Source organism: Cygnus olor, chromosome 5 (genome assembly GCF_009769625.2).
Source record: "Cygnus olor isolate bCygOlo1 chromosome 5, bCygOlo1.pri.v2, whole genome shotgun sequence".
NCBI lineage: Eukaryota > Metazoa > Chordata > Aves > Anseriformes > Anatidae > Cygnus > Cygnus olor.
This window is the reverse complement of record NC_049173.1, coordinates 50,037,441-50,061,588: the sequence shown is the minus strand read 5'-3', so window position 1 is coordinate 50,061,588 and position 24,148 is coordinate 50,037,441. Positions and strand designations below refer to the sequence as shown.

At 40.6% G+C, this 24,148-nt stretch overlaps 1 protein-coding gene across 3 annotated transcripts in view; it reads right to left on the bottom strand.

The window, feature by feature from the left end:
- Positions 1–367: 367 nt before the first annotated feature.
- Positions 368–24,148, bottom strand: part of LDLRAD3 (low density lipoprotein receptor class A domain containing 3) — a 110,961-nt gene continuing 87,180 nt past the window's right edge. For 2 of the 3 annotated variants that reach the window (XM_040558336.1, XM_040558337.1), the window contains exons 5-6: positions 6,873–7,218; positions 368–5,298 (exon numbers count right to left, since the gene is read on the bottom strand). In XM_040558336.1, the coding sequence (XP_040414270.1) occupies positions 5,040–5,298; positions 6,873–7,218 (605 nt within the window). In that variant the 3' untranslated portion in view covers positions 368–5,039. Of the gene's footprint in view, positions 5,302–6,872; positions 7,219–24,148 lie in introns of all 3 variants that reach the window. The other variant, XM_040558335.1, reaches the window with a different exon arrangement.

The window sequence follows — 24,148 nt, the reverse complement described above, 5'->3', positions numbered from 1 at the left end:
CTGTATGCAGCACCAGTGCAGAGCACCAGTCTCTGCCAAGGTCTCCAGAGCTTTGCTACAGTCCAGAGAGCAACCAAACAGGGCTGCTTCAGATGCCTCCTCTTTGACAGCACAAACCGAATGGGAAGACAAAGAAATGATGTAATTTTCATTTGTATAAATATGAGACATACGTATCAGTATGTTTTTATACACATATGCACATGTGGGTTTCCATTATCACTTCCTTTTTAAAAATAGGGTTTAAAACCCACAAGGGTTTATCAAAACTTCACAACGAATGCAGAAGTTGGAGGAGACCTCAGGTAGGCGGCTGTAAAGCTAAACCAAACAAGACTTGATGAGATAGGGGACATCTGCACTTGTGAACAGTATTAAAACACCAACTTTATTTAGGAATACAGAATACATTTTCAAAGATTTCCAGTTTACAAAAGTTTAAGACAAGGTTGGGTTTCAACATACAACCTCCCTTAAAGCTCTTACATAACATCTCAATTTCAAGTTGAAAAAAACTCAAACCAGTTTAAAAAAAAAAAAAAAGAACAAATGAAGGCCACAATCCTGTACTTGGATACATTCAAGCAGAATCCAGCATGGTATTGAAATTCTTTCTGCAGTCACATATTTTAGTCCACGAGTGAGTTACAGCCTTGTGCTAATACAATATATTTCAGATCTAGTACGAACTGCAAGAAGAGCACTTGTCTTACTATTTTAGTTCCAGGTATTATATGCAAAACAGCTTCCAATGAGCAACAGTTAAAAACAGTACTTGCCATTTGATCACCACTTTAAAAATACAGCATTAAATTCCTCCTTCATTTAGACATTTTTAAATATTCATTAAAAATTAAATTCAGAATCAGTATCCCTCTATCCTTTTCATCATTAATAGTTTTTCTTATCTACTAAAACCATTTGTCTTCTCTAAGATGTCTAAAAAGTAAAACGCACAAGATTAACAAGCTGCAGCATTAATTAAAATGAGAGTCATCTCTTTCCTCCACCGAACTTCTAAATCTATCACAAGGGCCCTATTAGCTGTATCAAAGTGAAGTGGTGTAAATAAAACTGATTTGACTTAAAAGGAGAAGAAGAACGAATGCAGAGTTATTTAAAAATCACATTGCAGTCAGTGTTGTCATGTATGTCACTGCAGACAAGAGCAGAGAAAATTATTCAGAGGCTCTCTTTTAAAAACATTACTGCCAATTTTCCATTAGCACAATACCACCAGAGAGGTAAATTGCAATTTGCCTTACAAGGAACTTCAGATTACTACCAAGCAGACTCACTAATGGCCTAATTTTAAAATACACAGCACTCTGATTTCAGCAGAGGTTACAGACACTCAGAACTTCTGAAGTTTAATTTCATTTTTTTAAATAACCCAAATCTTATTTCTAACAGGCTAAACGTAATTCTTTCATTTACCTCAAGTAGTCAGTCATTTCTTCAAATTGTTTTGTTGAAACAAATCAAATATATTAATCCCTGCTCTGAGTGGAACTGCTCATTCCAGTGGTCACTATTCAACACAGATATGGATTCACCGTTTGGCTCTGGAGGAAAACTTTAATCTGTTTTACTTGTTTAAGAATAGATCTTTGAAAAACCATTCGTTTAAATATTAAGTACAAAGAAAAGCTCCTGGAAGACTCACTTCAAACTAAAAGGTTAAGAGCAATTGCAAACAACAGAATGATTAATTCCAAGTTTACTGGCTACAAAAAGAAATCCTACTACATGGTATTTCATGAACATTTAGCTTCAGCCTTACAAGGCGAAGATCAAGGAACTGCAGGATTTTCAATGAAATATTTAATTTAATCAGCGTGGTTGTTGCTACCATGCTTCTCCAAAGATTCCACTGAATAATGCAGTATAGAGATGTATTAACACTACCAAAAGTGACACGTTATAAACAATTTCTGTATGATACTACAGCAATTTCCAAAGCAACCTGCTAGCAAATCTGTTCTACATACCAGAAAACTGGAGTAAGATGAAAACCTTCCTTCAAGTTTTAGCATGCCCTTTTTGGAACAAGGTACTAACTCCTGTACTCCTCCAAGGTCAATGGTCCCCAAAAGTAACAACAGAGAGGAAGACAAGACTTGGCTCTCTTTTTGGATCTCTAGGCAATGATATGTAACAACACCCAGGAATGTAGTCAACAGCCCAGCAAATCAACATTCAATCAGAAAGGCACAATCTCCTTTTATAACTTGCATTCTTAAAAACTAAAAGATTCCTGTACAAAGATAAATACACCCTTAGCTGGAAGGGAAAATGTCACACCATTTAGAATGCTTCTTCCTTTTTTTTTTTCCTTTTTTTTTTTTTGTAAAGTCCAAATGGATTATCTTAATGCAAAAGTTACATGAATATATACAGCCTGAAAGAGTATCTTTTATATATATATGTATATATGTACACATATGACAGTGACTGACACAGACAGAAGCAGCAAGCTATGTCCACTCTTTTCCTACTTCTTAGCAATGCAAGGCAATGTTTTTCAGACGCCACAGGCAAACGTTTGGTTTGCACACACCCTGGTGACTTTGAACACACATGGTGAAATGCAGTCCCCCATCGAAGGCTTGCCTGAGGTCTACGTGCCACGTGATTTACACTGGACACAATGATTTAGTTTCACTAGTGTAGCTTTAGGGTACTTAAACAGGAAACATAAAAGTCTAACGAAACCACTGCAAACTTTTCAATAGTACGTTTTAAAGTATAAAACATTTTAAAAACTGCAACAGAAAAATGTTAAGGCCAGCTCTGAGGCTGTATTATATAGCTCTTACAAAAGACTGAGCAGAACCCGAAAGTAAGGCAAGGGGGCGCCAGGGCCTGGTGCTCACTCCTGTGCCCACCTTTGCCACAAATTCAGCTACGTACCTGAGTTTAACCTACCTGTAGAATACAGAACAACTACCTGCTATGTGTCAGTAACAACTGTCTGCCTGGTGAGTTGCAAGGAGTGATTAACGAGCCAGGTCCTGCTTTGTGCAGGACAGCATAACTGCATTGCTTGAGCTCCCACCAAGAGTGGAATCTGCCCCAGTATTACACATTGCTTTACAATGATTGCTTCTCCAGTGTGCTTCAGGATAGGTTGCTTAAGCCCGTAAGAAAAGGCTGCTGTTAATTTGTTTCCACAGCAAGCCAAGACCATAAGCACTAGAGCTCTACAGTCTCCCCACAGGGCCATCTCACTCCTGAAGGACCTCTGCTTGTAAATCCCTCCGGTGCCTGCCTCCCATATACCATGTCAGTTGGCTCCAGACATGGAAATGAAAAAAAAAGTCATAAAACCAATTCAGGTTTGTGTGTGGAAACTGAGACTGAACTTGAGCCATTCCTCTACATATACCCATGCTCAAGAATTCTTGAGTCCTGAGCATCTAACCTTTGGGGGAAAGAATTTACCTTAGAAAAGGAGGAAAAAAAACAGAGGTTGTGGGGAAAACAGTTACTGTCCTTTCCATTAAACAGAAAATCCTGTTTAATGACACTGTTTGTTACATGGAAGAGAAGTGGGAAATGTGTCTAATACACAAGTGGAAATTATTTTTCAAGGCCATTTTCTCTCTGGACAAGAGAAAGACACTGCATTATTTTCTGTATACTAAACACAAGCACAGCACTGCAGTGGCATTTAAATTCACAGCTTACCTTCCCTCTTTCCACTCTGAACACTTTTACCTTTGAGTTGCTTTCTCAAGGGTGATTCAACACTGTGCACTGAAACACATTTCATGGGAGAACATTCTAAGAGTTAAGACAAAAAAAAAAGACAAAATATTTTTCTGAAAAGACGAGAATTTCAACCAAATGAATATGAATAATGGCAAACCATAAAAAAAAGCAATGAAAATATCATAAGAGAAACTTTGAAATTTTAGAGTTCTACAGGTACAAATAGAACTAAACCTATGCAATGCACTACTTACATACATAGAGTATTAAACACATGTATCCATTCACGTACATAGGCACGGCCTAGATGATGCTACTAAGCCCCAAACCTTTCACTACATCCCCTGCTCTGAGTTATTTCAAAGATTAACAAGCTAGTCATTCTCACTGAAGCTTTCCACTATGGGTATTTGCTTCAGGATGGTTTTGGTGTTTAAGATCTAGCTGGAAAAGTTTTTTGGGTTTTGTGTGTGTGTGGTATTTTGTTGTTGTTTGTTCAAGAAGAAACGCATGGAGCAATGTTGTTTTGCCATGCTTGAAAAGAAGTCTTGCGCCGGTTTGTTGAGAAGCTTCAGTGCCTCTGTGCTCAGCCTTGAAATTTGACAGATAAGCCAACCTTTGTGATTTTCCTGAGGACGTCCATGCAAATTTGGCCTTGATACTAGCATCTGGGAAAAAAAAAAAAAAAACACGCTTGTTTGCTCAGTTAGAGAGCTGTTCTGTTGCATCCTCACAAGTTTAAACTTTGAAAATTACATTCAGAGTGAGAATGTTCCAGGCCATGAAGAGAAGGGTCAACTACAGCATTTTCTGCAATTTGAGCACTGCCAGTGGGCTAGGACTGGGCTTCAGACCTCCAAGGTGAAAGACTGCCTCTCTCGTGCTTCAACGACCACCAGTTGGCGCTCGGCAGTAGGAAGAAATGGCTCGCACACCACAGCAGACAGTCTGCAAACAAGAGCTCTCTGGCATAGATTTTGTGTGCAACATCTGTATACATTATACATGCACATATATACATTCATATACAGTATATATTCCAAGAAATATATCGCATCAGTTCTTCAAGGTAGCACTGTTTCTCTTGCTAATGTGAACTGGAACCTGCTTGCAAGAATACTGTGGAGAGCTGATGTGACTCTAGCTCTGTCTTTGATGAGCCCAAAATGTTGAATTAAAAAATTAACTTAACATGGTTTCAAATGAAGTCATCATTCAGGCACATTCCCGCCCGAAACCTTTTAGAAACAGCAGATTAACCAATATAGACAAGAAAAAGTAAATCCCTTCCTGCCCATCCCAAATGGGCATGCAAACTGGAGCAGTTACACTTCTCTTTCATCAACATGGTTGACCAGAGAATCACTTTGATCTGTTGTCCTCTCAAGAAGAGTTCTGTGGCCATCCATGCTGTCATGGACATCTCTTCTCCAACTGCTGTCTGTGCCCTGAGGGCTTCCGGCCACGGGGGTGTCTGTGCTCACCGAGCTTCCCGTCCGTGAGCGGTAAGGAGGAAGATCTGGCTGATTAGGGGATTCAGATTCAGAGCAATAAGGGGGTGGAGGAAGGTCAAACCAAGGTGGTCTGCTGTAAGACACACAACACAGTGAGAGTTACTGAAAACAGCAGTATGGAGTATGTAAGAGTTTTTCAGTTAAGAATAAAACAAGCAGTATTTCTTGGCATTTCCGTGATGACTCCTATCAGGTGATCTCAAACAGACCTAGGTGCCTTACACCATTCATGTCATTCCAAAACCTCCACAGCACCATCAGGTACCAAGGTTTCTGGTCAAGATGCAACATAGCTAGTGACTTCCTGCTTAACACGCTACACCTGGATTTTCATTCACGTGTTTACAAACAAGTCTTGGCTTACCCTCAAAGAGGGCTGCAAGAGGTGAGATTTTCCTCTTTTACATTTACACAATCTGAGAAAGCACTCTAAGAGAAAGTAAGTAAATTAAGCACTGGATTTATACCTATGGATATAGATATGAACACAAGAAAGCTCTGAAGAAACCTCTGTTAAGTGACAGAGATTAATGGCTTACAGTCTACAAATAAATAATGAACTACATTCTACACAAGACAAATTATTTTTGCCATCACGATACCACATGAAGAGCAACTGCTAAGTAGGCATAGACAAAATGAGCACCGGATTCAGTAAAATTGTTTTTTGGTTCTGATAGTAAACAAGTAAAGGGACTGAAGGGCTTAGCAGACTGATATGAGGTCTCGGGAGCAATTAGCTCTGAAATTGCTGATGGTTTGTATCAGCCCAGGTGTGAAGCGATTACAATCTGGACTGCTGCTCATTTAGTTGTCCTTACTAATGAAAAGATATCACTATTATGAATGTCAATATTAAGACAAGGAAGCTGCTGCCAAATGCAGCAGAGAAAAAGGAACATAAATTATTATATTATCGTTCCCAGATCTCAGAGTTTGCAGTAAAGAATGCCGACAGAGTGCAAGTGAACGATCTGGATCATCCATACCATGCCCTTTTTATGCACCAAGGACATCAGTTCAGCAGTTTTCTTTGGAAAGGATTTACAGATAGAGTTAAAACAAAGGTTAACGACCTACAAATAAAACCAGTATCACCACTACAAAAAGTAACACACCCACAAAACTTCAAAGCACTTACAGCTACTTAAAATAAGAATAGAGCTTTCTATCTGAGAGTACTTCTCTTCTGTGGGTGAAAGGGGAAGTGGTACAGAGCAGAGGGACAACAGTTTCTTGATGCCAAATGCAGATCTCAACTTCATATACTTATCACTCATCTCCAGCGTCATTTTTTTTTTCCTTTTTAATAATATGTCCTACAGCCTAGCTGGCTTTTGGCAAAAATCCAAATTCAGTTTTCATATTTTGATTCCAGACCAGCACAGGATATTTCTGTGAGAGAAGCAATACATTTTTTTTTCATTTTCCTGCAGTGCTCAACTGCATGTGCAGAGAGAGCATGACCTAAGTCTGCCTTATATGCCTGTAATACTAATAAGAGCAAGGGGACCTGACAGAATAGCAACACAGTACCTCCATCAAAAGGAATAATAAGGTTAAACAAGAAGCAGAAGTACACATTCACAGAGCTGCAACCAGCAGTGTGAAACTGGTGAGAGCAGAATCAGCTCCCGTACATACCTTTGGTCTAGCACAGCCTCTGAATAGGATGGTGGAGAGTCCAGATCCACTGGCCTGTGGTAGGCTTGGTTGGACATGTACTGGATCCCATTGTTGACGTTGTAAGTGACGCTGCAGTGGTGTGGGTGATCGAGGACCACCAGCCGGGACAGCAGGACGGGGTGCTGCAGTCGGTGCACCGGCAGGGTCATGAGATTGTTGCGTTTTCGCTGGTGATGCAGGACTAAGGCAAGAAAGGCCACCACGAGTACAAAAATGACGGAGCTGCCAATGATAGCGTACGTAATACTAGGGTAGTAGAGGAGTTGATTTTCTGAGGTCACATAATCTTGTCCGCTGCCTGCCTCTGCAAGACAAAAGGAGAAGGAAGCCTGAGATAAGTTTCACTATAAAATTGTGTTCTTCAGCCTACACTGTGCTTTCCATTAGCATGCTGTATGACAAAGCAAGTTTTCCTTTTTTTCTGAACGGAAAGAAAATTAGCATATTAGAACCACACGCATGCAATTCAAAGATTGGATGACCATCACTATCCATCCTCACTCGCATTAAGTGCCTGCAGACGAATTAACAGGGAGAGAGAAACGGAAGAACAGGAAAATACACACCTGTATGAAACATGCACCATCTTGAGAATACCTCCCACAGCCCTACCTATCAATCATAACTATTTTTCCACAGGTTAGAACATCCACTTCTGAGACACAAGCACACTACCTTAGCTCTCTATACCTTGCAAAGCATACTAGAATCAGAAATCTTTAGTTTTAGCGATAACGTGCAGTGCAGTTGAAGTTTACATAGAGTTTACCAAAAAATTTAGGAACTACACCCTCTGCCCCGGAGATGTAGCAGTCCAAAACAAATACTAGAGAAAATACAACTATGTGCTCAGGTAAGTGTGCTTATTTGGATGTTTGCGATCAGCAGACCTCCTGCTGGAAGAAATGCAAAAGAAGAAAGGGTGTTGGAACCGCAGACAAAAACAGTGATGTCAGCCTGGTAAGCCATGATACCAATAAAAGGTGTGAAAGCTTAAAATCAAAGAGTGCAGTCTAGGAAATGAATGGTGAAAACAAACAAATTAAAAAGATGGGTTAGGGTATAACAAAATGAGGAAGAGTCAAACATGATCAGGGCTGAGGCTGTGACAGATCACGCAAGTGAGCTTCAATTTGACATGGAAATGGTCCGCAGAAAGGCTGGAAAAGGTGAGTGAGTGCCAGGGAGCAGGAGCGTGGCCGCAAACAGCAGCGGTAGAAGGAAGACTGATGATGAGAGGAGATACTAAGACCAGATCAGAAGGGGTACTTCACACACCACACAGTCAACGCTTTACGTGCAGGAAGCACTGAGGAATCAGCAAAGTTACCAAGTATTACAAAAAGTTAAAATAGGGTCTGTTCAGAGTCATGACACAGGAGAAGGAATTTCTACCCAGGCTCTGGGCCCAGAGAAATAAAAGGTAATGGACTGACTTTGGACACAACCGCACGGATCTTGAACTTCATGTAAATCTCAGGAGGAAAAAAAAATAAGAAAGCCAACAAAATGCAAAGGAGGAAAGAGACTCAGAGAAGCAAAATGACACAGACACACTGATGCGATTGTCACACTTCAGATCAGCGCCAGATCCAGCAGCCACATTCTCCTGACTCCATTTCAGCACCCTGCTGACAAAGTCAAACAGCATTTAAGTATCACCTTCTCTTTTTGGAGAATTTCCATTTCTGTGGAGGCTATAACTCCTTACAGTCACAAAAATAAAAATGTTATTCCGACACAAGACGTTCACCTTCCTCAATCGAGCAAAAACACGAGGCTGAATAGAAACAAACAAGAAATCCCAACCCCTTGACCCTCCAAAATCCACACAAGAGGACCATCTATCCAAATTTCTCATTCCCTACAGCAGAAGGCTAGGACAGTAAATCTTAATATATGATTTTTCCTTTCTGTCACCTATCAACTGAAAACACTTCTTGGTCACTCACAGTTGCAACTGAGCCACTTACAAACTTCTCCAGCAACAAAATAATGAAGTATATACACAACGTACCTGGCAGAATAGAAGAGCTTTTAGTAAGAAGGGAAGAGAAGGGCAAAAAAGAATTTACCAGAACTAAGAGAGCATGATTATTGGTCCAGTTACTGACTACAAAGAAAACTACTGCTCTGTATAGACGTGTCTTACTGATGACGCCACGCTAACTGCAGAGCTGCTCTGCGGGCCAGCTGCAAGCCACATTTCACCACAGAATCATCCCAGTTTTCATGATATCTAGTGTCACACCATAAATTTATTTCCCCACACAACAGTGCTGGAAAGAGAGCAGAAATCATTGTTACCGCACAACACGAGGGCTCTGCCTCACACAGCAAAGTGAACAAAGTCTGCGTGAAGAATGTACGTCGGAGCAGAAGGGAAGAAAGGAGTGTACATGCACTAGGAAATTTAATTACAGCTCATCACATACTGCTAGGGCTTCCCTAATACGCTGCCTAAATTCACTAGCTGAGTAATGAACGCTTGTCACATAACACAGACAAGGGCCAGCGTAGGGATCAGCTTTATGAAGACACCAAGAAGTTTATTTGCAAGGACTGATCCATGGATGAATACCACTGCCTGCGATTATTCAGTGCAAGGAAGGTAACTATATTATGACATCCCAGTAAAATGCCACAAGACTTCCATTCAGCTTGGCTCACTAGTTACAGTGCACTGGCATAGGATTGAGAACAGGATGCCTTTGCAGACTTGATGAGACCTAATTAGTTACCATAGGATCACTCTGCAGCAACACAGCCCCTTCTCTTTATAATCACCATCTTATTGAAAGGGAAGGAAAATGTGAGCAGTGAATTATATGTCAACTTATTTTCAAAACTCTTAGGGTTATCTGTCTGTTTAGGATAGTGTCTTCTAGGTCCCACATGAAAAGCTTCCATAGATCCAAAGAGATTTTGCCAAAAGCCGGATGTCTTAAAGGAGGGATCTCATAACAGCTTTAGGACAATCTGAAGAAAAAATAAAAACCACATTTGTTTTATCTGGTTTTACTGTCCTTTTCACACAACGGTAACCTACCTATCTTACAAAGATTTGGGGTAGGTTTGCACTTAACGTACAGTTTTGGATCTCTGGAATTACTGTGGCTAATCAGTTGTTTGCCGCTAATGATCTATTCCTTTTCAGGTTTTTAGATTTATTGCTTGTATTCCCACTTAATTCACCATATCTTTGAGAACAAGAGCAATCTAAGGGCACGTGTACCCAAGGGAAGACAGGGCAGTGTAGATCTCTCTGAACCACAAGCACAGCCAAGACGGTGCGGCTTGGAAGAGCGCTACCTGGCAAAGCCTTTGTTTGTACTGCTGGTATTGCTTTTGGGATCTAAATTAGCATCTCCATCAGTTCAGAGAGTACCAGTTTGTGCATGTCTAACATGATGCTGCACTGAGGAGTACAGATATAGCCTCTGAAGAGGGAAAAAATCAAGCTGCATCTGTCAAGTGCTCTTTCTTGAGCCCTGGGCAGTGCCGAGTACTTTGCTAGAGATGTTCTCTCCCCACGCAAATAATCCAGCTCCCTAAATAGGCAGTCTCTATACCCACAGAGTGCACCATACCCCAGAAACAGAGCTCTGCCTAGAAAGATTCAGCTAACAACACTGAAATACCTTCTTCTCCCACCACACAAACAAGCTCATTCTTGCCTTGGAGGTGAGTTTTCTGGCTGAAAATACAAAATCCCAAAGTCTCTTAGCAAAAGACAGTCACAAGTCCAAGGGTATTCCACTTCCATTGTGGTGCAGTTTAAACCAAGACCAATTTATGTCTCAGGTTCTCCTTTTTCCCTAGCAAAATCATTAAATGCAAAACTGTAAAAGATGAAAGTAACGTTACCTGAGCCTGTCATCAGTGCTTGACTTGCAGTCCTAGAGAAAACACTTACCATGCAAAGAAAAGAAATTAACTTCTCTTAACGGTCTCCTTCCAAAATAATGTTCCAGAAAGACAACTAATCTATATGGCACCTAGAAGTAGCAGAACTATGAGACAGTTTTGACTACAAGAAACATTTAGAGCATGCTTTTTCTTCTATTACCTGATCCTGTTGAAATGAGTAACTTATTGATGATTCAACACGTTCTCCCATGCCCTTGCAGTGCCTAAGCTCTTCTGTACCTCTAACATGCAGAATAAAAGGGAAAGGTACACACGCTCCCTTTCCTCTTACTGCTTTGTTTCGACAGTGCCTTTGAATGTGAGGAGAAAGCTTTGCACAAAGAGAAAACGGGGTGCAAACAGCTGCTTCCGAAGATGTCTCATCCCAGTTTGCTGCGGAGTCATGAGAGTACACAGGGGTGTGGAAGGGAATGAATGATGGGAAGCTGAGACTGCTTTATGAAGCCGTACACATTTTGTGTGCCTTAGAGGGAGAAGGTGAGATACAACGCCTGAGAAATTTTAGCTGGACATGCAATACTACTTCAGAAAGAAAAAGCTGCAACCCTTTCGTTCTGCTCCAGTAACTTTCAGCAAATGTTTACACATCACAGAAGTCACTGAACTGAATTTCTTGGTAATTCAGTCATCTTCTCCCAGAAGCAGCAGGTATTATCCAGGCAGGTTTTAAAAGTTTTGTCTGCTCTTCTATTAAATGCAAATTCACAAAAAAAAAAAAAAAAAAAAAAAAAAAGGTGAGCAGGCAGTCTAATTTAGCTTAAATTCATGGAGTATTTATTCTTTCGTGTTTTTTTCCCTGAAGAAGATCTATGTTTTCTAATCACACCACGTATAAACAGTTTATCAATGCCACTTACGCCTATTAAACCTTATTACCTGGGAAACGCTGAATTTGCAGACTGGAGATTTTTGGAGTATAAAAACCTTTGTGAATAATTTAGGAAAAGAGTGATAAAGGAAACATAACGGGTTGTGCTCAGAGGGCTATCTTATTGACTGTGAACAAATTTGCTGTCTCAAAGTTTTTAAAAAGATCTGAGTAACTGCATTAAGTCTGCCAGACACTGGGATGAGGGGCTATTATTTTATCTTTCGCAATTCTCTGCTCAAGCCTGGCTTTTCACAGTTCATCAGAGAAAAAGCTTTTGAAATACATAATCTGAGCAGACATCTGTAGCCTTAATGAACACAAGTCACGGTCCATCTCCAACAAAGACGCTACTGTAACAACACATTTAAATTCCAACTGGTTAAAGAGCAGATCTGCAGCTTGGAAGGTTAAAGACGACAAAAATCAAACACAGACGGGCAGAGCCTCCAACCTGTATTTACTTTTTGTGCTGCAGTAGTTCCTAGGGCATCCAGCTAAGTCTCCAAACCTTAAATTTCTCATCTTTGATGACTTTATGTCCCACTAAACAAGCCTTAAATAGATTTGTGCACTGGACTTTCAAAATATTCTTTGTTCAAGTGATGACCTTTCTAACCTTGTTATTTATTTTTTAACTCCCCCGACGGTCCTTTTCCAAGCTACAAACACAACCTAATCCAGACAGCACAGGCCCTTGACTTCAGGCAGTTTCATACTCAGTTATCATTTGTTCTCCCTCCCCCAAACAGCTTCATATTTCCCTTAGACACCTGAGAGAAGGAGTTATTTTCAACTGCACTGAAGGAGGAGCATTCCTGTCCTGCTGTGGCTTTCTCTGTTTCAGGCACAGAGGAGAGGTTTGTTAATGGAGGTGTTACACATGCTAAACAGACGGTAGCTATGGGTATTGGCCAAAATAATATGGTATGATTACACCTTATTAGGTACTTGGCAAGCGCAGAAGATTTCTAGGAAATGAGCAGATTGAAACCCCTGATTTCTTCCAGGTACGTCTACAAGAGCGATGGCTTCACATCCAGACAACACTGAGCTGCACAGATGTCCTGGCCTGAAAGGGCCCCAGGCTGTTGTGTTTCACCCTGTGCTGACCATGGTGTTTGAGAAATGCTGGATACAGCGATAACAAGTGCATGCAAAATCTAGATGTTACTGCCCCTCTGCACTGCTGCCCCTTTCCGAGGGGACAAAAGCTATGCACAGATGAGCCGTTTTGTGCTGTCTTGATCCACCACCCTGCAGACTGCCCCACAGCTCCTGGTCTGTAGAAAGGCTCTCAGGACCTTCTTCCAAGACCTTCTGTACCGACAAGAAGTACACCTTCCACAACAGCATAAGTATTTCAAATATTGCTCAGAAGTCTAAATAGCACCGCCCGCTCCGTCTTTGCCTATTCTTTCGGATGCCTGAAAAGACATTCATGACCTTGTATACCGAAACAGAGCAGGACATCTTGATATAGAAAGCTTCTTATCCATCCATACTTTTTTTTTTTAAGCATTATTGGTATCAGTGTAGCACCTTGAAGCTCTAGTAATGAAAAGAGGATTTCGCTGTATTATGTACTGTCCCGGCTCTGAGCAAGACGATGGGCATTGTTCAACAGAGTTTAAGGCCATGCCTAAGCCAGAGGACAGGCAAACACATACAGACACACATACAATTAGCCAGAGAAACACAGATGAACCTCCAGACAGCATTAGTCAGCAAAATCAGCAGCAGTCAAAACACATCTCATTCAGTGCACCAGAATGAGTACATCACCCATGCCTTCCCCCCCAGACTTAACCCCCTCATCCTGACCACGTACTAGAGGAGCAGCGCTTTCAAGTCTGTGCAGCTGCCGAAAGAGCAGCTGAGTCATCAGTCTGCAGATCAAGAGCCTCACCTCTCACATACCCTCCTTTTTATCTTCTGCAGGGTTGGATAATTATTCCATTGCACTTCACACACTGCAGTTTAAACATTAAAAGAAAGAAAAAAAAAAAACAGAAAAAAAAACCAGCAAACTGAGCAAATAAGTAGAGAACGAAGAAATACTTAGCAGTAGCCATGGCAACTAAAGTTCTAAAATTAACTTGACAGCAGTGTAAAAACCTGCAAAGCCAAAACGTGCCATTGAGCATGGAAACAAAAGGGCCAGGCTCGGCACCTGGATGGAAGCCAAGGAGGAAAAAAGTGTTACTAGAATGCAATTCAGGATCACTGACATTGATCTAAGCAGCACTTTCTGGACATATCAGTCCAAAAGGCTGGTGTAATTTGATTATTAATTCACAGTCAGAATAGAAACTGCATAAAAGCAGGGAAAGAACACAAAAGGGATGAAGGTTCTCCTACCAAAGTCCTCCTCTCTAGGTAGAGGGGTTTAGTTGCTTCTGTTGGCTTCCTTTTCCTCTTTTGAAAAGGGGATATCAAAATCGAGGAGAATGGCAAGGAGTTTGTTACTGTACATTTCTCTTAACAACACTTTATGACAGAAAGATGCCCCTCAGCAAGAGCCTGATGCACTGAAAGCTCAAGGGGCTTCCACTATTATTGTCCCCCTCCCAGCCACCTGGTTAAACCACTTCTAGAGAATGAAAATCTCAAACAGCACCACTACATCTAAGGCTCTTTTGAAATGCATGCTAATGGTGGCCCAAGCTTACCAAATAAAAAGTGCTTCAAAGAAAAACTGTACTCTCTTTGTATGACAAATGGGCTCTTGTCAAGACCTGTGACAACCAGTAGCAACCCAGGTACTAGCCCCAGTACAAGCACTGCATCCAAACCAGAAATAAGAGCCAACGATCCTGTGCCACGGCCTGCTCCTCCCCCCTCATCTCCCAGGAGATGTTCCAGTCTTGCCTCGTGCAAGTCACAAGCAGCATTCCCCAGCTGCACAGAGTCCAGATTCCGATTATCTGGATTATCTATGTAATCCACTGTGTACAATTAATGAGCAGTATTGTATAGTCTTGAAAGTTAACGTTGGAAATAATGAAACAGTAAGTACTTGGTCCTACAGCTGGAACAAAATTATGTCACCTGTGTAAGGGATATCTCCAGGACCCCCTCCCCACCAAACCTCAGCAAGGTGACATAGGTAGGAGGTCACCAAGGTTCTTGAGAGGCAATATCCATAATCACCTAGGCTCTAAAATATTTTAGGTTAAAAATAGCATAAAAACAAGAAAAAAATCAGGGAAAACAATGTTTCAATGGAAAAGTTAACAGAGTTGTGGAATTCAAACAGCAAGACCAAAGGGGACTCAAACTTAGTCTCCGACATCAGGTTCGTCTTTACTTCTTTAACTAAACAAAGATATTTAGTAGAAAATTCACTTGTAATATCTTTGGGAACACTGGCAAATTTATGCATAAGTGCACAGTCCTGCCTTCTGTAAAGGTTAATTGGTGTAACAGAAGCCTGAGGTTGGTAAGAGCCTGGATGTTGCATCAACTCTGCTCCCTGCCAGCACAGTAGCACGCACTACCTAGATTAATTTTGAAAGGTCTTAAGCAGTTTCAAGTCGAAAGAATGAAGGAAAATACATTTATCAAAGGCCATGGGTAAGCTTGCCTTTCCTACTCCAGTCTGACCCTGAGAGTTTGGAATCTAAGCTTCCATGAAACGCTCAGCTAACATTCCTTGCAATCGTTTTAGCATCTAGAAAGAAAAAAACAACAGAACACATCAAAACAAAAATTCAATTAATTAAGATGAAAATCAACAGATTAAATGTTTGCATTTTCATCATCTATTGACCCTGAAGCTTAGTTATACCACGTTGCAAAACTGATACTGCTATCATGGATGATCTAAATCTACATGCCTGCAAAAAAATGCATGTTATTTCAACAAAATGCCTGGAAAAAGCTGAATGTGGGATGCTGCACAGGAGAGGCAGATGAATTGCATTTTACAGAGTTTATACCAGAGGTTGGTAAGAAGAGAGGCACACTGTTCAGCGAGAATGTGCACATTAACTTCTTCCTAGATGCTGTATTAGTGGTATGGACAGCTGGTGTGTAAGAGGGATAATAAGGCTTGAAGAGACGTGGTGCAGGGTTTATGGAGCCTGCAGAGTCAGCTGTACTTCGCAAGGAATATTGCTAGCTTAAGTGTGATTTAGATACACTGCAAACTAAGTTTTTTAATCAGCTTTTAAATTTAGTCTAATCCTTCAAGGACTACTTTAAAGGATCTACTTTCTGAAAAACTTCTAGTATGAAGTCCATGCGCTCTGTTTCATATATTACTATTATGAATCCTATTTTTTGATAGAATTGTGAAGAGGAAGAAATGTTAACAGATAAGCAGTCTACGCAGCTGTCGCAGTTTTAGCTGGGACAGAGTTAATTTTCTTCGCAGTGGCTCACACGATGTTGTGTTGGATTTTTGATGAAAACAGTGGTGGTAACTCACCCACTTTTCAGTCGCTGCAGAGCAGTGCCTGCACAGAGCCAAGACCTTTCCACCTCCTTGTGCTGCCCTGCCAGTGGGCAGGCTGGGGGTGCCCCAGGAGCTGGGAGGGGACAGAGCCAGGACAGCTGGCCCACACTGGCCAAAGGGATGTCCCACACCATGGGATGTCATGCCCAGCAATAACAGCTGGGGTAAAGGAGGAGGAAGGGGGGATGTTCAGAGTGATGGCGTTTGTCCGCCCAAGAAACCGTTCCACATGACAATCCCTGCTTCCCTGGACGCGGCTGAACACCTGCCTGCCGATGGGCAGTGGTGAATGAATTCCTGGGATGGCTTTGCTTGTGCGCATGGCTTTTGCTTTACCAAGTAAGCTGTCTTCATCTCTACCCAGGAGTTCTCACGCTTTTACCTTTCCGATTCTCTCCCCCATCCCACTTGGGGAGTGTGAGAGAGCAGCTGTGTGGTGCTGAGCTGTAAAACCATGACAACGTGTCCTAACAATTTAGGAACTGTTAGCAGGATGTGACCTTGAGGAAAAATCAAAGCAGAAAGCACAGACAGACAAGACCTGCTAGGTCACCTAGACGCCATCCCAACACACTACACATCACCCACTCATACCTACCCAACACCCCTCCACTGACTGCGTCTGGGATGCAACAGAAGAAACCAGCAGCAAAACCACTCTAGCTAGAGCCCTGCAGGCTGCCCTGGCTGGCCTCTGCCTGCCGGAGAGGAAAGCAAGATCTCAGCAACAGAGTGCATTTGGGCAGATGGTTCATACCAAGACAGAGCTCAGCGCTTGGTTCCACCAGAGAAAGCACCTGTGTGAAGCTGCATGACAGGATGCTGCACTTTGGAGCCATCCCAACTTTGCATCCCGATTGTTCTATAACCAGTGCTTCCTTACAAGCATCACTGTCTTCCTAATGGACCTCTAAAAAAGTCTCAACAAATGTCATACTTGGTTGCAAATCAAAATCAAAATTTTTCCTTTAATATTATAAAAAAAGAAATAATGCCTAAAAAGCAACAGCAAAGATGACAACAATTGGTTGTGACAGCAGTTATTGGATAGTCTGGTTTGGCTTTCCAAGTCACAGAACAGACAGAAAAGTCTAAAAAAAAAAAAAGAGAAAAAAAGAAGTGAAGAAAAAAGAAAAAAATTGAATCAAAGAAAAAAAAAGAGAGAAGCAAGTGAAGCAAGGTGGAAAAAAAAAAACAGAAAAAATTGCCTTTGAAAGTGAGAGCGTACAAATGGGACATCAATGAGCATCTGGAAGGCATTAACACCAGGAAGAAGAAGATAAACTTGTGCTTTTCATCATCTGCTGAAATCTCACTTGATCAGAAAATGTGACAGTGAAAATAGGGAGTGGGAGGGGACCATTCAAAGGCTGTGGTTGCCAGTGGCTCACTACAAACCAGAAAGCATTTCAGAGGGGCCCAAGGGGCTCTATTCTCAACCTGCTGCTGTTCGGTAAGTACCTGAATGACAAAGAAGAGAGAACGCACTTATTCAGTTCACTGTTAGGCAATGCTAACAAAGCTGGACAAGATTAAAATTCAAAACGATCTGAAAATAGCTGAAATGGTCTGGGGCAGATGTAGTCAGGTGTCAGCAGAGAATAAGGTGTTAATTGGCAATGAAATATGCAACCCCAACACTGCTCAGCTCTCCCAGCGTGTCTCTGCTGGAGGATTTAGCAAGCTCAGGACATCGCACTTCAAACAAACAAAATCAACAAAAACCAACAAGAAAACAGAGTTTGATGGAGAACAGCATGTCCTGAAGACACTGTCTACCATGAAAAGTTGCAAGAATCAAGCTTGTTCAGGCTGAAGAAAACATGGGAATTAACCTTCTTAATATTTTCAAATACAGAAGCGTTTTGGTTTGGGTTTGAAATGAGAGAGAAAATTGAAACGATACCTGATTTAACAATATAAACTCAGTGCCTTCAAAAGCTGCAGGAAAGTGTCCCGAGTGAATAACAAGAGAGATCACATCTTTTATTTCATACGTCTAATTGATTAGAGCTGCTACCTTGTGTTTGAGCTGCAGTAGCTGTAATACCACCACATGCCTCCGTGCCTTGTGCTCTCTGATTTCTGGTTACCCTGCCTGTTCTTGTGGTTTTCTCATGTGGAGTAACATCCCTTTATGTCCTTAGGAGAGTTTTCCAAAGCTTTTCTACAGAATATCAAAAATCCTACAGCTTTCAATCAAGCCAGGTTGAAGCTGAGCCACCTACCCCAAAAGGCAAAGTCCCACAGCAACCTCCTATCAACTTCCTAAGCCACGTGGGTAGCTCGGTGTCAGAGGCAGCTTTCTAAGTGGCAAGGATATAAAATAAAGCACTAGAATAGATCGCCTCCGGAGACTCCACACCTGCATCACCGGAGACCTTCGGAACATGGCAGATACGTGTGCCAAGAATAATGGAGATAAAGATGACTTCAGTTCAGCCAACGATGGTCAAGATGCCTCTCTGGAGGTCCCCTGAGACCTTAGACAGTCCTGAATATATATGCTAGCCTGCAGTCCAAAAAACAACAGACCCTGCCAACTAAATATCCCACAACACCCCACAAGACCCAAATTTGGGTTATTTTTTCAAGTAAGCTGACAAGCCAGCACTAGTTTCGCCAAGTCTGTCTTGAGAGAAACAGAAAAAACGACTGAAAAAAACTTCTAACAATGACCACGGATCTCCTCTTAAATAATTTTATTTAATTTGTTGCATGATCTCATCCTACTGTCAAGTTCAGTAGAAGTTCATACTTCATTGACAAACCTATAAATTGTACAAGCCTTCCAGGCTAACCACGCATTAATAAAGGAAGAAGGAGCTCATCTCCTCCTTTCATGTGCAAAGGAAACTTGGATATCTTTCCTTTGTAGATGAATCCAGTATAACATTTCAGACAGTAAATCAAGATATTATAGCACCTGGGACTTTCTCCAGAACCTTCATTCCTCTTTGTGAAATATGCATTATAAAAATTTTGGTCTCACTTCAGCAAGTTTTCACATAAATAAATTAAGCAAAAAATATCTTTAATTACAGAATGAAGAAAATTGCTGCATTTGATGAAAGGTTGTTTATTCAGCACTGACAAACACAGCCTAATGAATGTGAGAGTGCCAGATTTGTTCTCACTGAAGATGAAGTCTTGCTTTTTGTTTCCACAGAGACTGGGGAAACATTTATCTTCCCTTTGACCCTGGCTGACTGACTGAACTAGTCATACTAAATTGTGCAATTCTAGATATGAAAAGCATCTGTGTACAATGCAAGAAAGAAAAATGTATTTTAACGTTTGTATTAAGAAGCAGGAATCATAATTATTAATAACTATGTCAAGATAATTACTGTACGCAAGGACAAATGAAGAGATTTTTGGTAGCATACTTACAGTTCACATTCTGTATGGAAAGACTGGAGGCAAATAATAATGATTAGTACAGCTAAGCATAGTTTAAAAGGCCCTGAATTAGCTAATGTGTCACATGAAAATGAACCTTTATTGACAGATTCTTGGTCTAATGCATAGCAGTGGTAAAGAAGGTTAATGGAAAACTGGCTTATCACAAGCAAAGGATATTAAAGTATTGTTGCACGATTCTACAAAACCCCAATGAAACCACGTTTGAACTGTAGCATCCTATTTTGGCCAGCTTATTTGAAGACAGACAGAATTAGGTTGGTGAGAGTACAGCATCAGAAACAAAGATGATGAATGGGGAAACAGAGCTTAAATATCAAGAGAAAAAATGTAGGATTTATTCGGTCTAGAGAAAAGATGATTAAGAGGAGACATGATTGAAGTATTTATAATAGCCATGGGTTATAAAAATGAAGCTGGGTGACTCATTTTTAGACTGTTGGGCAGACCACAAATAAAGGCAACAAGGGCAAGAGGGAATAGATACAGGACAAGTTTAACAATACATTTCACAAATAGAAGAGTAAATAGGTGACATGATGTTGCCTGATGATAATATAAACAAAAGCTGGGTGACTGTAGAATTATGTGCTAGGGAATAACCACATCATGTGGGACAAGCTTCTTGGGAGCAGCTTTTGTAATAGCTGGGACATATAATCTCAAACTGTAAGAAACGAAAACATTTGCTACTCCTTGATAGTGCATATGCAAATAACTATGCTATTTCTTTTATAGTACTCTTCCTTCAAGTATTTACAGAGAAATCACAAAAACATTATAGCAATGCAACAAGATAGACAAATATGCTCCTCGCCTAAAAAGCAAGGCTCCGACTAATAAAGTGACTTACGCGAAGCTGCAGAACTCAACATCAGGATCAGAACCAGGAGTTCTCAGATTCCATCACACAGATCCTTCTCTCCACACATACTTCTATAGAGATTTACTTTGTCTTTACTACCACAGAAGAGGTAGTTTTATTGCTTTGCTCTAAAGCAAACCTAATTATTCTCAAGCAACTCAGTGGTGTCCTCCCCAGCACTATGTTGTATGTTATCATGTAATCTCAAGCGTCCATCATTCAAGACAGAGATTGAGTTAGCATGTCTACATATGAGATTAAAAACTTGACTAGACGCAAACTAGGAACGAAAATAAAAAAGAATAAAATTACATCAGATTCTAGACTAAGTGGAACATATCAAACATCTGGAAAGTACTGGGGGAAAAAACACACACGCACTTGCTCCTCATGATGCCTCTCTCCTTTTCCAAACCATTTTCCTTTAATCTCTCAGCTAATTTCTATTTTTGTAGATAAGGACCCCATCAAAAAGACCTCTGGAGGGTAAGGGCCTGACTCTGATCTCAATAACACCGAGTACAGTGAAGTCACTCTTTCCTTGTGCTCCCAACGACCAGGCTGGTTCCTTGAACTCGCACTCACCTGCGCAACACTACAGCATTCTCTCCGAACTTTCTGAATACCCAAACAATAAAACGGTGCAATTTGCCTTGATTGGGCTTTTCACACAAGTTTCAAGAGCGGGAGAATTAGAACATAATGGTTACCTATGACTCTTGAAGTGACAGATGACCTTGGAGACCTCTACATGGGAAAACCAGATCCTAAAAGGCCATTTTCACACTCTGGGGTGCCACTACCCTGCCTCAGGAGTTTCACAGCCATTTTGAAGGAATTAAAACAAAGAACAGCCTCCATAACTAAGCCAGCTAAAAGTTTAATTAAATACAATTGCTTGCTGTGCTTCCCTTCCCCAAACAGCCTCATGCATATTCATCACTGTAATTACAGGAGTAAAAAAACCTCCACAACTAATTATGCCACGCTTCTCATCTTCTGTATGCCTGGAATTTTTTACATAATTACTACTGAAATTAATTGCAAGTTAGTTAATTTTGCACTTTGTCCTTTCAAGCTTAATTGAAAATTAAAATTTCTCAAACCAAGTCATTCTCGTAAGCCTGGTGCTTTTACCTCTGATGGTGCCATACACCAGAATGTTCTTTTAATTGCTTTTAGTAACGTAGCATAGAGTACTGCAAATTTTATCTTTTGAAATAAGAGACTGTTAGCTTAATACATATTTACTATATGCTTGTTAGCTGTGCACTGTTCAAAGAATATTCAGCCTGCCCACTGCCACTCGCCATCTCATGTGATGCATTAGCACGTCATCCCCTGAGACACGAGCTACTCCATCAGTGCCATAGTTAGTTTACATCAAGCTCAAAGCTGGTTTTGTTTTTTGTCTGTGGTTCAAACATTCTGCCTAATATTTCAAGGGCGACTAATGATTTTGGATGTCCAGTTCAACAAGAGAATTTGAAAATATTCCTTCTCTTGGGAGGCAGGGGAAAAGGAAGAATCAAATAGGAAAGCCAAATTTCAGCTTAGCCTAGAAAAATAATTGACTGAAATTTTTTGACTTCGCCTAGAAAAATAATTACCTAGGAACACATGTTCCATGTGGCAAATTTTTAAATAAACAGTTTAAGTCTTTCAAAGCTATAAGCAAATGTTTAACAGGGTCTCCTCATTTGCTGGGGTGGTCTGTTTCATTTGTACATGTGGTGGTGTACTGATTTAGGATATGCCTTTTATGAAGGACCCTGTACACCAAGAAATCTTGCTGTCTACAAAATCCATGTTGCAACAGCAGGCACAAGTCACAAGTCCTAGATGGGGACTCCAGAGGTTTCCATAATGCAACTGGTGGTCAAACAGGACCAGTAATACTCCTGCACCACATAGCCCCATGAGAATCAACCAACTATCAAGGTTATTTCATTTAAACCCATATCCTTGCTACCTAATAATGTCAATATTAACTTTCTGGCCAATTAAAATAATTCATCAATGAAAAACAAACAACAAAAAAGTCAACCTATCTCTTCTTCAAATACCTTCATCAGCCTAATTCTAAAGGGTTTCTTTCTGGGTTTGATCAAATTTAAGTTTTTTCTTCTGTGAAGAAAACTTGACAATGTCTAATCAGCTAGTAGGCTTTCAAAAGGACAAGAGAAATTTGCAGACAAAGCACTTGTTCCTTACTCCTCCACAGTCTCTAGGCCATTTACCTAACTCAACTCCATGGGTAAATTTTGTCTTATAATCTTTCAAGGCTTTTGGGAACAAGAGGAGGATGAATTGCAACAGCAGAAGGTCTCTATCAGAAAGCAAATTCATCTTAAGTTGCATAACATAGCAACAGCTCCTTGAACAAGACATCATCATCACATCAAGGGAATAAAACAGGTTTATCAGTTCTGCGATTCTGAAAAAATCCCTTTTGCTCCAACAGGGCGAAAGATCTGTCCACAATAAAATTGTGACAAAGATCCACAGGGTGGGCCATCCTGACAGAAGGGAATCGTTACTGCTGACTTCTCCTTTACTTACCAAGAGTGAAGATGCAAAGTGCTGAAGAGGAACACCTTAGATATAGCACGATGTCAATACAGGAGATATCAAGAAAAACTGATACAAGCAACCTCAGTTGTAATAAAACCTGAATGTTTCAGGATCTCGTTGCAACAAAAATCAGATCCCAGACGCTTAATCCCATCTCCTGTGTTGGAAACTGCCTCTTAGAGCATGTGACAATAGTGCTGAAGTCTTGAGCAATAAAAAATTGTATGACGGGGCACACGGTTAAAGCAGCCTTGGGCCACAACTACAGTAAGAGACAAACACATTTTCATCACTTCAGGGAGACACACACATTGTAGTCACTGGAGTTGCTATTATAAGGAAGGTGGAACCTTAATTGCCAAAAGGAATTCCCTGTTTTAAAACTCCTCAGTGTAGAGCAAATAGTGAGTTCCCAGGGTAGATAGGGAGTAATTAAAAAGGTAATTAAGAAAAGCATTGAAAGTCAAGAGCCCAAGAATGCCAAAAAAACACTTTCAGTTCCCTTACCAGTGCAGGAAATGAGTATGGTATTTGTTCTGTGCCTCTGTACCCTAAGAGCTGTTGAACCTGTGATCCACGTGTGTATTGCTAACCAGGAGGTTCTGAACAAACTAGACCCGGGTACAGTGCCAGAAAGCAACAATTTCTCTTCCACAAATAATATTAAATTCAATGATGAAAAACCCCTGCTTGTTTACCATGTCCAATTTAAAAAGCGATGCAAAATTTAAGTTCAGTTGAATACCTTTATGGACTGCCTGTACTTAAATACTTCAAGTCACTTAAAATTGCAAAGCTTTGTAATCAAGTCTAACATTTTCTTAAGTAGCTTTTCCTCAATCTGCTAATGGTTAGCAATAACATTACACAGATATACACACAAAAACATAATCAATGGTTTGGTGTGAAATTCTTCCGTTTTTTTATGTACTCTGCATCTTTCATCTAGTGAGACTTCAACATCTTACTCAAAACTTGGAAAACAGGTGCCAGGGACATTCCAGGCTAGTCCATATTTTCTAAGGATTTCTCTATACACACTATACACACTACATACTATAATAAGATTCATTTTTAAAACCTCAGAAAAAAAAGGAAAAAAAATCAGACGTCAG